General features: G+C 36.0%; 1 protein-coding gene across 3 annotated transcripts; it reads right to left on the bottom strand.

Moving 5' to 3' along the window:
- Nucleotides 1–277: 277 nt before the first annotated feature.
- Nucleotides 278–14,973, bottom strand: LOC104093675 (myosin-11-like). 3 transcript variants are annotated; one of them, XM_009599459.4, is made up of 38 exons: nt 14,812–14,972; nt 13,068–13,196; nt 12,412–12,555; nt 12,160–12,305; nt 11,922–12,078; nt 11,704–11,762; nt 11,271–11,430; nt 11,011–11,160; nt 10,774–10,910; nt 10,542–10,688; nt 9,703–9,804; nt 9,519–9,576; nt 9,339–9,440; nt 8,346–8,383; nt 8,040–8,166; nt 7,789–7,959; nt 7,522–7,653; nt 7,300–7,409; nt 7,097–7,157; nt 6,654–6,831; nt 6,201–6,406; nt 6,000–6,119; nt 5,783–5,881; nt 5,280–5,501; nt 4,499–4,638; nt 3,731–3,842; nt 3,606–3,650; nt 3,258–3,512; nt 3,005–3,163; nt 2,713–2,907; nt 2,424–2,567; nt 2,124–2,194; nt 1,941–2,040; nt 1,799–1,855; nt 1,637–1,693; nt 1,480–1,560; nt 1,272–1,354; nt 278–930 (listed from the first exon to the last, which is right to left on the bottom strand). In XM_009599459.4, the coding sequence occupies exons 1-38, from the start codon at nt 14,812–14,814 to the stop codon at nt 807–809; spliced, it is 4,581 nt and encodes a 1,526-aa protein (XP_009597754.1). In that variant the 5' UTR covers nt 14,815–14,972; the 3' UTR covers nt 278–806. The 3 variants fall into 3 exon arrangements, with proteins under 3 accessions (XP_009597754.1, XP_009597756.1, XP_009597755.1); XM_009599460.4 differs by lacking the exon at nt 278–930 and having other exon boundaries at nt 1,266–1,354; nt 1,447–1,560; nt 14,812–14,973; XM_009599461.4 differs by lacking the exons at nt 13,068–13,196; nt 14,812–14,972 and having other exon boundaries at nt 12,160–12,295; nt 12,412–12,549.
- Between the last annotated feature and the right edge of the window lie 666 nt (nt 14,974–15,639).

Consider the following 15,639-nt stretch of genomic DNA (forward strand, 5'->3'; position numbering starts at 1 on the left):
TAATATAGTATAGATATGAATATGGTATTAATGTTATGATGCTACTTTTGTAGGTTACAATATGAGTATTCAGCTCATCCTCATGGTAATTTTAATCAATGCTAATTTTATTAGGTAACTTTCCAGCAGTCATGATCACCTAAGTTTTACCGTCCTGTTCATGGATCGGCCATTAAATAGAGAAACATAGTAAGCGAAAATTCATATAGTGGATCCTAACTTGTTTGGTATTGAGGCGTAGTTGTTGTTCACAGAAGTATGTATAGACTATGATCAATTGTGTAAAATTGTAAAAGAAGATAAACTCTCCATACATGTCCAACAACTCATACAGAGTCTTTCTTTACATGACAAACACTAGCATAGCTTCTGTGGTAAAAAGGATACATATTTTAATACAAAATACAGATTCAACTAGCATTTTGAGTATTCTTGTTCACCCTCCCCCTACAAAACTGGAGTGCTGCAGCTCCATCATTTATGAAATATGGACCTAGTTGTGTACAACTAATTCATAACTCTCCTACTTTTATTACAAAGTGAAATGAAAATTATGTATAAAGATGAGTGCAGCAATGCTTCTATGTTTTGGATGGAAACTGTTATGTAAATCTTCCTCATGCTCTTTTTTGGCGCCCCCGAGAGTCTGAGGCAGGGGACTGGTGCATTTCTTTGAATTATGAAGTTCACAGAAGCTAACAAATTAGATCTGCCTCTAAAGAACATCCCCAAAAGTAGTCAGATAATCATCTATTCCGTCTCAAGTGAACTGAATATGACGACGTCCTGTGCCTCAAATTGACTGATTAATTGGTGCGTGGCACCAAAAAGCTAAAGCCTGAATTCTCACGGAGAGGAAGAGGAGGTTCAATGTCAGCTATATCTATTTGTTCCATTGATTTTGATATATCATCAACTGAAAATGGGATGCTGCAAATTACACCATTAAGGAGCATCAGCAATTGGCTTAAAGAGGCATAAAAAGGAAGTTTACTGAAATACAACAATAATAGTTTGTCTTATGCGCATTCATTTGCACCTTAACCACTTGTAATCTTCTGCTTGGTAACATGCACCTAAATAATCTAAAATTGCAACATTGAAATTAGAGTCTTTCCCTAAATATTGAAAACATGTACTGGGAAGGACTGATGTTCCCAGTAAATGTTCAAGACTACTTTTCAGATCTAGTCCTAATGAGATTGAAAGTGAATCCATCACACAAAAGCAAGGTACCAATAACAACTAATTACAAGCATTTTGATGCTAACCTTGAATCATCATCTAAGAGAAAAGAGTTGCTGACTGCATGATTTGAATCTTCAGTCATCGACACCCTCATGCTGGATATAACCTAATGCAATTGCATAAAAACCTTGCACTTGGTTAATTTTACTGTGTAAACATGTTATCTAAATTATATCTTTTGAAGAATATGACTCTAACCTAGGTTGACTAATGGCATCCATAGAAACTTACATCCGGTGACACACTGTGTGTACCATACTTGTCATCCCAGTACATTGTACTGATCCTATACAGCTGCTGGATGCTAAGAACCTGGAGGAAAAAAGACACCATTAGTGACCTTTAATGACATGCCAACTAATTCTTCCTTCAAATTGATATCACTTACTGGACAGAGTTGATGGCTTATTTCATCCAGTGTCTTTTTGGGTTTTTGATGTATAACCTGCAGCAAGGAGAATGGGGAATATTTGAGAACCCTTTAACCATCCTACTTTCAAAAATGAAAGAAGCAAGTAAATGAAAATGATAAATGTAAGATAATGCTTACAAGAAAACCAATTGCCTGTCTGATATGCTTCAGCTCATCCCATGCTGATCCTGCATACTGTTTTCGTTTTTGTTTTTTAACTTCGGGGTTTAAATATAACTTTTAGGAATGCCAAGTTAATAAAATATCTGATGGATCATACCTCATCAGTTGCCGTGAAGCACCAGTGTTCCAATTCTGCCAGTCCTGCTTTGACGTATTCACCATTGCTAAATGAACAGCACTCCCGTCTTAAGAGAAGGCTGTGAAATTTTTTACAGTCACATGAGGAAACTTTTAAATGCATTGGAGAAAAATGCATGCAAAGAGAAGCCTATAGCTTCACCTGTTAAAAAGCTGAACGTTGATGAATGAAAATATCTGAGTGAATACTTTACGAACTAAAAATGGGGGCACCTGAAAGTATAAAATCAGGAAAAGCAAGATCGGAAGTTAGCTGCATGATATTTTGGAATCAAAGGTTTATCGACTATTTCTAAGCTAATTAACCATCTCTTCTTATGACATTGCTAATTCTGCTGAGCCAATGTTTGCTGGATAAAAAATCTATCCTCTAGGAACAAATTGTTTACACTGGAAAGGGGTTCAAAATAATTGATCGAAAGGCAAAATCAGCTTCACTAACATGGTTTGCTTTTAATGTGTTCAAGAAATTCCCCAAGCTCTTTACAATTCCCTGCCAATGGGCAATCAAAGCTTGCTGAGCTGCTGTATTAGCTACTGAACGTGAGGACCCTTTAACCAAGCTTGCTCTTGAAGTTCGTGGTGCCTAATAACATATCCAAGAAAACTGTTTTCATGCAAATGACAAAGGAAAAATACAAGATAACCGAAAAATGAGGTAGAGTAAAGAGTTATACATAATGCAAAAGACAAGTCCTAGACATGTTTCTGGAAATATTTTCTACACATACCTGGATACACAACCCCAGCAATGGAGAAATCTCCTTTTTCAAATTGTCACGAATCATTCCATAAATTTTCTCCACATATGCTGTAAGTTGCTGCTTGAACAACAAGGCAGGGTACTTGGCTTCTACTTGGCGTAGAGTTTCGACTCCTCCAGTCACAAAGGAAAGGTTGACTCCTTGAGGGTTTCCACGGAAACTCTGAAAATCAATAACAATGAACATCTTAAGGCGCTAGTCTCAAACTTCCTTAATAAAAAGTACTGAACTTGTTAGTAATATTTTTTTAACTTCCCACCTGCGACATTCTCCCAAACAGAGATGCCGACGAGGATCGTCGACGCAGAGGAGTCATTGCTGCAGCAGCACTTGCTTTGAGTGTACGCTGAAGTAGCAATAGAAGAGTAGAAGCATTTGACAACCAATAAGCCAGTATATCATTGTTGTCCTGGGTTTTCTGTACCAACACAGAAATGGAATTAAAAGAAGCAATTATAATTTAAAAAGCGAGGACATAGAGTTTAAGGAGAACTGGATTTTGTAGCTCAAACCTCAATAGCATGACCAATAGTCTGGATTATTCGGTCAAAGACAGTGGTTCTCTCAACTTCAAAAGATCTCCACTGCAAAAGGCACTTATAAATGATGCAGGCTGCAATCGGCCTGTTTCCTGCAAAGCCCAAGTTTTGTGTAATACAACGAATCAGCAACTCCTGGTTCTCTTGCTGTTTCTCATTAAGTGATTTTTGCGGTTTATCCTCTGCTTCAGGGAGATCCCGTTGGTTCAATGAAGGGCTATGAAGATCCTAATATAATGCAAGTGAGATTATGAGCAACAAAATTTGCAGGCATGCGAGTAGAATTTGGAAACACAAGTCTTGTAAGGAAGGTATTTTTACCACATGCATTCTTGTATCTTCATAACCGCGACCACTCTCAGTTCTCTGTCAATTAAACAGAAAACTTCATATTATTCAATTCCTAAAAGAATTCTACACAAGAAATACATGTAAAACAGTAATACCTGGATAATAGATCTAGAGCGTCCCGAGAGGAACTTATTAGGTGCCATTGACACAGCCTGCTGACGGAAAACTTTGTTCTCTGACTCTAAGTTTGTCATCTTCTCCTCTAGCCTGATTTTGCAGGGTTCAGCAGCAACATATAAATAAATATAAAATCAGATAATTCTTTAGGAAAGGAAAATGCAACACAATCATATTGCATTAAAATATTACTTTCAAAAGACTAGAAACCTATTTCAAACTTCCAAGTATTATCTAGATATGACTACTCTTAAAGTTCTTTGACAAACAAGTGGAAGGACTATTATATTAGTCCTTTGTACATGATGGTGTTGAATGCATCATCTAAATTGTTAGAGTAAAGCTGTTCGTCATCGAAATATTATGTTCACCTAATGTAATTCATAATATCCTAGGCCTACTCCACCTACTACTTTACTGTTTTCGCCTGGATGAGCATATTATTTCTTTCACAATTAACATCATGTCGGTAGGTCAAAATATCATTGGCCACAATGTTCTGATGGCAACTCTTAAATGCATCATTGCTATTAAGATTTATTCAATAAATTTTGTGACGGTGTTAATTTTATGATGAGTTAGTCATATCAGCATGCATTGTCATTCTTTTACCTTATTCAACACTGCAAATATTTGTACATAGAAAATGAACAAGACAAAATTGCATATTACAATATAAACAGTTCATCTTATAAGCTGGAATGTAATATAACTGAAATAAGGCACTGTGAGAGCAAGCTGATTACCCTTTCAGGGATTCCTGGAGTTGATGCACTCTTTTTTCAGTTTCTTCTAACTTCCTGCGACTTTCTTCCCCAGATTCTTGTGCCTCAGTATACTTCCTCTTCCAGTCATCACAGTTCTGCTTTTCTTGTTCTAAAGAAACCTGGACAGAACACACACATTTGCAAAGATTATAAGCATAGAAAGCATAGGCTAGATTCGTTGCATATTATGATCCTTTGGGAGATGTTATGAATGATATTCAACATTCATCTTTATTGCTCATCTAATTTGTTTTTATTTTATATTTTATATTTTTTGGATAAGCCACAAAAATATAATTAGTCAGTATTTACTCTTCCACAAGTCTCTGCAGCAGGAAATACAAGAAAGTCTCTGCAGCTGGAAATACAAGAATCAGTTTTAATTTTTGAACCTCACTTATTTCAAACTGTTCTAGGATTACTATGATCTTACATTCCATTAAGTCAAAATGTGATAAGAAAAGATCCTCCCAAGGTATTTGAAACTATGTACTTCAAGCATTTTATGGAATTTTCACATACTTCTCTATCGGGCATAATCATGCTTGTGTATTTTTAAAATTACCAATGCTCAAGTGTGTTTTCTCAGGCTACTGATATAGTATCAAAAGTAATAAATGGTTACTCTTCTAACATGGTGATTATTTTTCGTTTACATTATGAATTAAATGCAAGGTTTTCTCAAAGAACACTTATTAATGCTCAACAGATTGTCATATTCAGCACCACAACAGAATGAGAACCTAGTCAATTGGATTACCTTTAAACTTCTATTTTCTTCCATTAGAGATTCTACTTTCTTTGTATCTTCAACATAAACTGGAGTTTCCTTGATTACAGGAGGTGCTTCTTCAATAGCCTTTTTTGCAGCTTCTCGTTCCTTGACAACCAACGCATTTGCTTCATCAACTTTTTTTTGCATAACTTCCAAAGCGTCTTGCAGTTTTGCTATCTCTTGTGCTTTTGTTTCTTCCAAGTCAGTCTGCGTGATGATTTGAGCAGTTATTATATCTGACAATTAAGTTCGACAATTTCACTCTATTGTACGCCTACAGAATGGTGTAACACGGCAAAATAATAGTATGTAACAACAGGATGCAATAGTAACAGGCAAATTTAGCATGCTAGCAAGAGTTTCTTCTTGTTATATAATGTATCTGTTGATATATCTACACACAGGTGCACAAAGAATGAGACGACACAGGTATGCACTTTGAAAATGTGATTTATATAAATAAAACATGAGCTAAAACATGAGATTACTCTTAGACGTTTTTCCAGTTGCAACCGCCACGTAAGCTCCTCCAACTGCTTTTCAAGCTTATCCTTTGCCTCTTTGAGCGCACCAGTATCCCTTGCAGCCTGCATGTAGTTGAAAAATCATGAAATAAGAGTACACTAATAATTATTGAATCATGAGACATTGTAATAGGAGATGTGTTTTTATGTTTCCTATTGGATTACAAAATAGTATGCTTACCATTTTAAGCTTCCTTAGTTCCTTTTTGGCAACTCTTCCCCTCCATTTGCATTGCGCAACAAGCACCCCTCTTTTCAGCCTTTGATAATATGAAAAAGCTTTATGACAACGCCACCGTGCCTGAGGAGGATAAAGACAAATATTAGGCTCACTTCAATACCATATAAATCGTGAACTCATATAGCACACAGGAATTCTAACCTGAATTATTATTGCAGCTTCAGTTTGCTTCCTAAATCTGAATCTCTTACGAGCATCCATAGCTCGCAAAACAGTCTGCACCATGAGCACTGAGACCTTGAGTTTCTTATAGGCCTTTCTAGCATGATGTCCACGTGTGTTCTTCTGAATTTTTACAGCAGCTGCTTGCCTCTTTATTTGCGCATAAATTTTGCATGCCAGTTTACCTAAAATATGAAAATTAGGACACACGTTTTGAGAATGAATTCTACTCTGCCTAGTGCCTCTTTGTTCCTTCAGATATATCTTTTTTCCTTTATGGATTTTTGATCGGATGGAGCTTGAAACAGGAAACAAGGAAGCATACACTGCTAAGAAGATGTAGTTCAACTCATAAGATTGTTTTCCATTATGAACTTTGGTACCTTGTGTCACCAAGTTTTCAAAATCTAAAATAGTTTTAAGATGCCTCACCTCTACATAGAGACTGTAAAGATATGGCAGCTTTTCTCAATGCAATGAATTGTTTACGAGCAATATGAGTTCGTATTCGTCGCTGTATGACTTTGGCTGCATTATTAAGAACCTCTGCTCGTCGTGCATCCAACTCAGCCATCTGTCCAGCCCTTAGGAATACCTTGGTCTTTCCTATCTGTAAAAGCAAAGTAATCAAATAATCACGAAGACAGGAACTAATCACCGAATCTCATATTGTGAATGCGAATTTTCCTTTTCAATCACATTTGCAGATAACAAGCTAGATACTAATGTGGAGTAGAGGTTTAGATATGATCCCATATGACCTTAGGAACGAACTCTCCTCTGAATTTGTGAATCAGAAATATAAGAACTATACTGATGAAATAGATGATGAATTCACACTGCTACCTAAGCAGGAGGAAAAAAACTAAGATTACCTGAAACCCTTTCAGCCCCCATTTTTCCAGAATTTTCGTGCAAGCAACTTTTTCCTCATAACTGCCATGCAAAAATGAATTTCATTCAGAATCATCTGGTAATCCTAGAGAAAATACTTCTTCAAACAAATTCAGCAAAGGTAAGACATCTCAAAGTACTGTCAGCTCTTGACAATCTGTTCAAACGAAAACAAGGTACATACCTCCCTTGTAAAACCTCCGGCGCTAGGAGCCCAAATCTGTGTATGAATTCAAAGAAAGGGCGACGGGTAGGGAATCCAGCACAACTGATTCTAATTGCCTCTAAAACACCCTTAAAAGAAAAGCATGTTGGTTATAATCAATAACTATCACAATTAAACAAAAATCTATGCTTTCCCCTCTTTTCCCCAATTCTGGGATTTAGTAAGATGGAGATTACTTACACCACAGCGCAATTGTCGCATAACGTTGTCATTTTCAAATATAGCAGGTTTTAGGAGATTATTAGGCTTTACACATCTGATGTAGTGAGGTTCTGTAGCATTCAGTGTCTCCATCAACGACTGTAATTGTAACTGCATTTAAGTTTCTAGTTTCATCAGCGCAAGAAAATTGACAGTTTCAGAAGGAAGACTAATGATCAGCATATATTAAAGGTAACACAGTTCATCATTTAATAAATCAAATCAGGGCCCATAATGCAAGAATACCTTAAAGCGTGAACCAATCGAAGAAAATTTTGACGACTTTGAAGTCTCTTCACCTACTGAAGGGAAGAGTCCTGCTGCAAAAGAGCATTTTGAAGCACTTAGGAGGTCTTGATGTTCAGGCACTATATAGTCCTTGTTTTTGTCCAAAAATTGGTCGGATTGATATTGCACCTAATAATAAATGTATTAAATTAGGAAATGTAAATTGCAAATCACTCTATACTGAAATATCTGTTGGGTATTGGACTCACCTCTCCAGCATAATGAGAAATTATGAAATCTGTACGAGACAGTTTGGGCTTGACAAAGCGCTTGTGAACTTTAAATGTCTGATATAGCTTGTTAGAGAATGTTTCATGTGTTGACTTTGGGAACATACTGGAAAATAGAAAGTAAATAATGAAGACAAACATTATCATTTAACTTAACCAGAGTTATAATCTTAAACTCAACTAGTACCACACAAAAATAATGAGGAACAGAAAACTTAAGTAACAATTAAGTTGCATACAATAGTTTTTCATAATAAAGACCAAAGTGATGGGATATTATCGTACCAAGCTTCATCTAGCAGAGCAACAATTCCACCTGGTTTCTGCAAAGGGAAATACCACAATTATAAAACTAATTGTAACACCAATGAGCAGCATTATTATTTCTTTTCTTAAATGATAAGTTAGAAGTCTGTTCTGGAATTTTCATGCTGGTCAAAAGTTGAGATTGTTTCTTAATTTTTCAAGTGAGGGTGTTTTGTTAGTCACTCTAGATAGACTCATATATTTCACTCACAAGTAGTTTTCTTCCGCAGATCTTTTACCCTCACAAAGATCATAGTGCAATAGTTTCATTATAGCTTCTTTCTCCAGGGAAGCAGAGCAGCATAGAGAATTCCACTATTCAAGTAGCCTAACAACTCAACCTATTGCTGATATACACCTCGTGCATTTATTAGCTAAATTCTAAATTTCTAAAATACCTAGGATCCCATAAGCAAGAAGATATTTCTTTTTGGATAACAATAACCCAATTCATGCACAACCAGAACATTTCTTTTTGATAAGCAGCCATAACAATACTTGCAATCTTAAAAGAAGAAGAACCATCCAATATCTAATGCAACAAAAATAACAAGACGTTTGTGATATAATTACAGAAAATTTTGAAATCTATGGGGTTTTGCTGTCTGATAACATAGAAGTTCAATTTCTTTTTTCTTTTTCTTTTTGAGAGGTAAGTAGAAGTCCAAATTCTAACCATCTAGTTTGAACTTAAATTCTTTCTTTGGTTATTTGAGAAAAGTGATGCCATTTACCCACTGTTTGGGAGAGTTACAAATGACAGTTTCTTGAGAACAATAACCAGACTATTCCCATAAGAGGAAATAGATTAAATCTAAAGAAAATGTGACCAGCAAGAATTGAAACCAAGACCTTTGAGTCTTGAGACTTCAACCTTGCCACTTGAGAAATATTTTTCATTGGATGAAGTTAACATCTGTTTAAACAAACTAATAATTCTCAAGTAGTGTATTGAGAGAAAAGTGCAATTACCTTTTCAATAAGATCTAGGACATCCTGGTTATCCACGAACTCGATGTAGCTCCAATCAATGGCCTCTCTTTTGTATTCTTCTTGTTCCATCTTGAACACATGCTGTAAAGCCACAACAGACTTGAGAAACAATACATACAAAATCAATGCTTACATTGCTAGTAATATCGAAAAGTAAACCTGATTGAAATGTTGCTGCAACTTCTCATTTGTATAATTTATGCAGAATTGCTCAAAGCTGCAAAGCGTGATATAATGAGACTCAAACACGAGTTGCAAATCTTTGAACACTCATGTAAACAATTATTTTAGATGGAACAATGTTATGGTAAATTAGAAAGGCAAGCTAAAGATTAGTAGCTACCTGTTGTGCTTAAAGCTTTCAAAACCATAGATATCAAGCACTCCAATGAGACATTTAGACTGGGGATCTTGTCCAATTGAGACATTTATCTTGTCTACCAACCTGCATTTTCCCAAGAGACGGACTAATTTACATGACATTTGTGAAATTAGTAAATCAATCATGCACTAGTGGGAACTTACTTCAGGTCTGAATCCACGTGCTGATTAAGGAAAAAAAAAAAGGGTACATACACATGCACATATATGTGTGTGTGTACACACACACATATATATAGATATGACATTTATACAAGGCACATATTTGCTCATCTTCTTTTCTTTCCAGTATATTCCATGGTTAGTTTTAATGACTCTAATATCTCAAATCAACATTTTTACTTCAACACAATTGCACTCTTTATTTGTTAGTCTCGCAGTGAACAGATCTTTCAATATCTTTGAATTACAATGATTGCTAATAATACTCCCTTTATCCCAATTTATGTGAAGATGTTACTATTTGGGGAGTGAAAGAGTTTTTTCTTTGCCTACAATTTTATTAAAGTCTTTTTAAATATTTTGACTTTTTAACCATGCTGGTATAGTACCTTTTGTGTAGTTTTCAAATATGTAATGTTTGTTTTGAAAAACTTGAAGAATCTATGCCTGAATTCACACTGAAAACTAGGTACTTAGACTCTCATACTCTGAATCCCTTTACATAAATTGGGACAGAAGGAATATATTGTTTTACATTAAGGCATAAAAGTAAATAAACAGATTGAGTCTCCAGTGCCTAGCAAGGAGCCAATAGCTAGTATATTATTCACACATGGTGACGAAAACTAAGCTTCTTACCAATCAAATAGTCTAGAATATATTGTTTTAGCCAGACCATCCCTACTAATTTCAGCACTGCGAGGATCAAGGCTTCGTTTTATCACTTCTTCAGGGGTGATCATCACCCTTTTGCATAACGCATCTTCCAAAGCTACAGGGTCACACCTAAAACATTAGGAAAATCAGAATTTCCAACCATTATCACAGCCACATAACATCTGAATATGAAAGGTGACATTAAGAATCTTACATCAGAAGCTCTGCTGCAGTTTTGAGATGGAATTTGGGTTTGTCCTCTTTAATAACTGATGAATCAGCCTCTTTTCCTTTCGCAAAGTCAATATTACCAAGATGAAGAATCGCAGCAACAACTCTAAAAATTGCTTCCTGAGTGGGGAAAGAGAGAGTTAGAGGTACCCTTTACTTATTCTTTTACCCAGATGCAAATAGAAAAAAGAAGTTGGACGAACTGTGCAAGATAATATACCTGCTCGTGTTTACTAATTCCGACAACATCCATTGCTCTTCTAGTGGCAAGGTACTCATCTGCATCACTCACACCAACAAGCTCATGGCACTTTGACTGGTTAAGATAGTGAAATGTTTTGGGATGTCCCAACTTATACTTCTCAATCTCCTACAATGATTACGAAGATTGTCAGCAACAGACTGCCACCAAAGAAATTCGATGCAATCCTACAAGACTTTCATAATGTCATTGAAGTTCTTGTTGCAATAGAAAAGCACCTCTTGGGGGGCCGCACAAAGAAGGTAAAAACAGTGGTAGTTGCGCTCAGGATCAGAAATTTGGCAAACACGGGATCTCTCAAGGAGGTAGGTCCTGATTGCTGCTCCTGATATCCTTCCATGTTTGTCAAACTGAATCTCAACGAATTTGCCAAAACGGCTGCAGAAGTTTTACGTTAAGGAGAGCATTAAACATCTTCCATCTCATAAGGTAACATAACTGTTATGGTATTGATTATCTTTGATCACAAGTTGACTTCGAAAATAGCGTCTCTACTACTAGGAAGTATAAGATAAGGAAAACAAGCAGTTCAATCTCATATGGCACTTTTTTGTGGAAAATATATCTCAGAATAATTAAGCAAGTCGAAAATACATTAACTGGACCACATAAAAATTAAAGGCTGAAATGCAAAGTGCTAAAGTGCTTGACCTGGAATTGTTATTTCTAACAGTCTTCGCATTGCCGAATGCTTCAAGAACAGGATTAGACTGCACTTGAGTGGGTTCATGCAAAAGATCATGAGAGTAAATATTACATTAGCTTAAAATAATCTAAATCAGAAAGTAGAGGATAATTATGTGAAAAAGGAATGGGTGATTGAAAAATTGAAGAGCACATAATAGGTTATCAATGACATGTTATCATACACCAAGGACTTGTTGCTCCACAGTGCGCCCTTCAGTTGCTGCACGGCCACCCAGAAAGGCAAGATATCGCATAAGCATCTTGGTTGTTTCAGTTTTACCGGCTCCACTTTCACCGCTAACCAGAATAGAATTGCTTTTCCCCTCATGGACCATTGCCCTGTTTCCAGCAAAGGCAGTTCAATATATCATGCCAAAAATCGCAAATTATTGTAATTAGTTTGCTTAAACTGGGAGGAACCTGTAAGCAACATCTGCAATGGCAAAGACATGAGGGCTTAATTCTCCAAATGGTGCCCCCTTGTATTGTTGCATCATATGCGTATCATACAAATGAGGCAATTTTTGAAATGGATTTATTGCAATTAAGATATTTCCTGTATAAGTCTGTAATTATATCAAATATTAAGAGATGGGCGCTGTTGTCTGTATTGTAGCATAAGAAAGAGCATAAAAATCAGACACAATCCAAACAATAACTACAGTATCTTACGTAAATTTCATTAAGTTCGTATCGAGTTTTGAGGTTCTGCAGCACTCCAGGCTCGTGCAAATAGGATAGTTTTGTCATGTCATCGACACCCCCAGCAGGAGCTTCCACATCTTTTGGATAAACTTTCGACAATTTCCTAACAACCTGAAGCATGAGAGGACAACATATCATGATGTGATGTATCAATCCATAAAACAGGATAGTCTAAGTTCTTATCAAACCCGAGATGTTAACTTGCAGGAGGCGGAGACATTATTTGTAGTCACATCTTCTATTAAATAAGGAGTTCAGACAGTCGTCTGGAGATACAAATTGTGACTTATCTTGTTTCTTGTTAAGAGATGATTCACTAAAGGTCCGTACGATACGGTTATAATATTAACTGTTAAACTTAGAAGAATTAGATAGCAATAATGATTCCACAGGAAATTTCATGCAGCAGCATGCAATAGTCTTGAAATGATAGAAGCAAAAGTTGGTGTCACCGGAGGTCTATAAGATAAGTCAAAAACCAATTTGTTTTGAGGTAAATTTCTGTAAGCAAGTGTTTGATAAATATCAACAAATGATTTGAGGTAAATTTCTGTAAGCAAGTGCTTGATAAATATCAACAAATGAAAGAAGTAAATCAACAATTAAAATGTATAACAAACTACCTTCTTTCCATCGGTCCTCTCAATCTCTGCTTCCCCATTTGTTATTTTCTTTACTTCTCCATCAATCCAAGCTACATCAGGGTCCTCAACCCATACATGAGACCCTACTATTATATTAACTGCAGTGCCCTGAAAGCCCAAAAAACAAAAATAAAAATAAAGAAGAGTAAGTATCAATAGAATTGATCACATGAGTGATAAATTTATCTCACATATGATCAAACAATCTCTTATGCCATGCAATGTAACTGAAGAAATGCTCTAACACCAAGTGGATTCAAACTCACGAGTAAATCAAACAAAGAGATATAATGTGGTAGACACAAATCTATTTGAGTGTTCTCCACCCGATTATAGCTTACATACAGCATTATTTTAAGTAGAGGAACAGCCAGGAAATTTTCCCTTTCATGGGGAGGGGAAAGCCACACGAAATTTTGTAAAATATATTAAGTATGGTAAATTATATTGCAAATTATATATTCACAGAAAGATATGTATGAAAATCAATTAGAAAATCTAGATGTAATTATACACACACACACACACAAAACAACTTTTTAAGTCACCATTTGCTTAATTATAGAACAACATACTGTACAAAAGGGATACAGATACACGATACTTAAAAAGTTTGAAATAAAATAGTTTGAGGCATATAGGGCAGACAATCCAAGCCGCAAAGCGCATGTTGAACATTAGTGCGATGTACATGACAAACAACTTAAGTAATAAGCATCCATGGGCTGACCGTGGCATTAGCCCCGTGAAACCTTAGCGCCCCATTGTCGTCCGAGCAGTTAAAAAGTTGACTCGCCCCGAAGTGAGTCCCAACTATGCCTTTTATACATTGCTTGCAAGTCTAAAGCAATCATACAGAGAAACATACTAGATTTTTTTTGAACAGTTACTCAAAAATCTTCATACACCATAAACTTCAATTCAAGATTGCAACCTAATAAACTTAATTTTACCTTTCCTTCCACCTGTTACGGTGTAGAAGGACAAATTAGAATGATAATTTTCGGATAGACTGGTGGTAGAGATGGATCGAAGATTTGAATTTTATGGATTCGGAATTCTAGAGCAGCGACCTCAATTGCTAGTAAATGGGTTGAAAATTAGATATTCATACACATTTAGCGAATTTCTTAACACATACTCAGGGTCTAGGTCAAAGCTACTAGGTTCGGCCAAACCCGTATGTGATACTCTACATCCGCCCCTGACCGGTAGTCCTGTAAAATATGTCCTCATGCAAAACCAGACTAGTAACAGTTAATACTTCCTTTGTGATTGAAACGTGTGCATATCAATACATACCCATAGTAAGTTACAATATCCCACACTTTCCGTTGGATAATATCGTCCTTTATGATAAAAATCCCCTCTTCTATTATGAACAATTTCATCAACTTTTCAAAATCCACAGAAACTCAAGGCTGAATTTATTGCATTTGATGATCATAGATTCCTAAAAGGCATATATAATTCTAAAGAACAAAATTTCGTCACCGGTTATTATCTACAATATTGTTAATGTAATGGTTGAAAAATAACTTAAAAGTTGAATTAAAGAAAAAAAGGGCAGTCACAAAAGGCCCCGTGGCCTGTAGGTCACACACCGAGGTTGGTCTTCGTCAAACTTAAGAGTTGAATGAATTTAATAAATTTGAATTCCTGAACGTTTCAAAATAGAAAAAGGACAATGACGAGAGAATAGCATTTGATTCTGGGGGCGTACCATTGATGTGATGCTGAAAATTCAAATCATTCGTCCAAAAACAATGGGCAGTGGAAATAGAGAGGAAAGTGATTGAGATATTAATCTGGAAATTGTTTGTGACAAAACAAACTCTCTCTGTTAGCCTGGGTGTGTTTGATCCAACAGTAAATTTCTGAGTATTCTTCGACAGAGAGACATTGTTGAGATAAGGAAGGCCTGCAATTTCGGATCCTCTCCCATTTCTCTGCCCTTCACTACCGTTCTTCTCTCCCTCTCTCTATCTCTCCCCATGCATCCAATTTTACTCGCACGTTGCATCCCTCTTTGCGTTGGCTCTATTTTATTTTTATTTTTTTTATAGATAAAATTTTATAAAGTAGCACGGTTTAGAATCTAATTACCATAATTAATTATAGTTTGCCTAATTATTATTTGTAAATTGTTGTCACATTGTATCACTTGTATTCAAATGCGCAACGAATACAGCCGACGCGAAATACAGAAAAATAGATTGCTCTTGTTTAGTAACGGAGGCCGGATTTCTGCTAAGGGGGTTCAAAAAAGGAAAAAAGTTAAAAATAATTATTTCTAGTGGGAATTGAACCAATGACCTTACAAAAGTTTTGAACTCCCTTGACCACTAAGCTATGCTTTTGGGTTATGACAAGGGGATTCAAAACATAATATATAGAGGTAAAAACAGATTTTGCCTTATATATATAGTGTAATTTTTCGTCGAAGGGGGTTCGGGGTGAACCCCCTTCCGCCCCCCTAAATTCGCCCCTGCTCTTGTTGAGAGTCGAACGCAAGACATCTCTAACCCAACTACGCTTGTTGCTCTCTTGT

The sequence above is a fragment of the Nicotiana tomentosiformis genome, chromosome 5 (genome assembly GCF_000390325.3).
Source record: "Nicotiana tomentosiformis chromosome 5, ASM39032v3, whole genome shotgun sequence".
NCBI classification, from domain to species: domain Eukaryota; kingdom Viridiplantae; phylum Streptophyta; class Magnoliopsida; order Solanales; family Solanaceae; genus Nicotiana; species Nicotiana tomentosiformis.

What these genes read in the sequence shown, in the direction of transcription:
- LOC104093675 (XM_009599459.4), bottom strand. An exon ending in ATTGCAGATGTTGCTTACAG is followed by an intron (nt 12,079 to 12,159) that starts GTTCCTCCCAGT and finishes TGCTGGAAACAG; the next exon opens with GGCAATGGTCCATGAGGGGA. An exon ending in TTTACAGTCTCTATGTAGAG is followed by an intron (nt 6,407 to 6,653) that starts GTGAGGCATCTT and finishes TTCATATTTTAG; the next exon opens with GTAAACTGGCATGCAAAATT.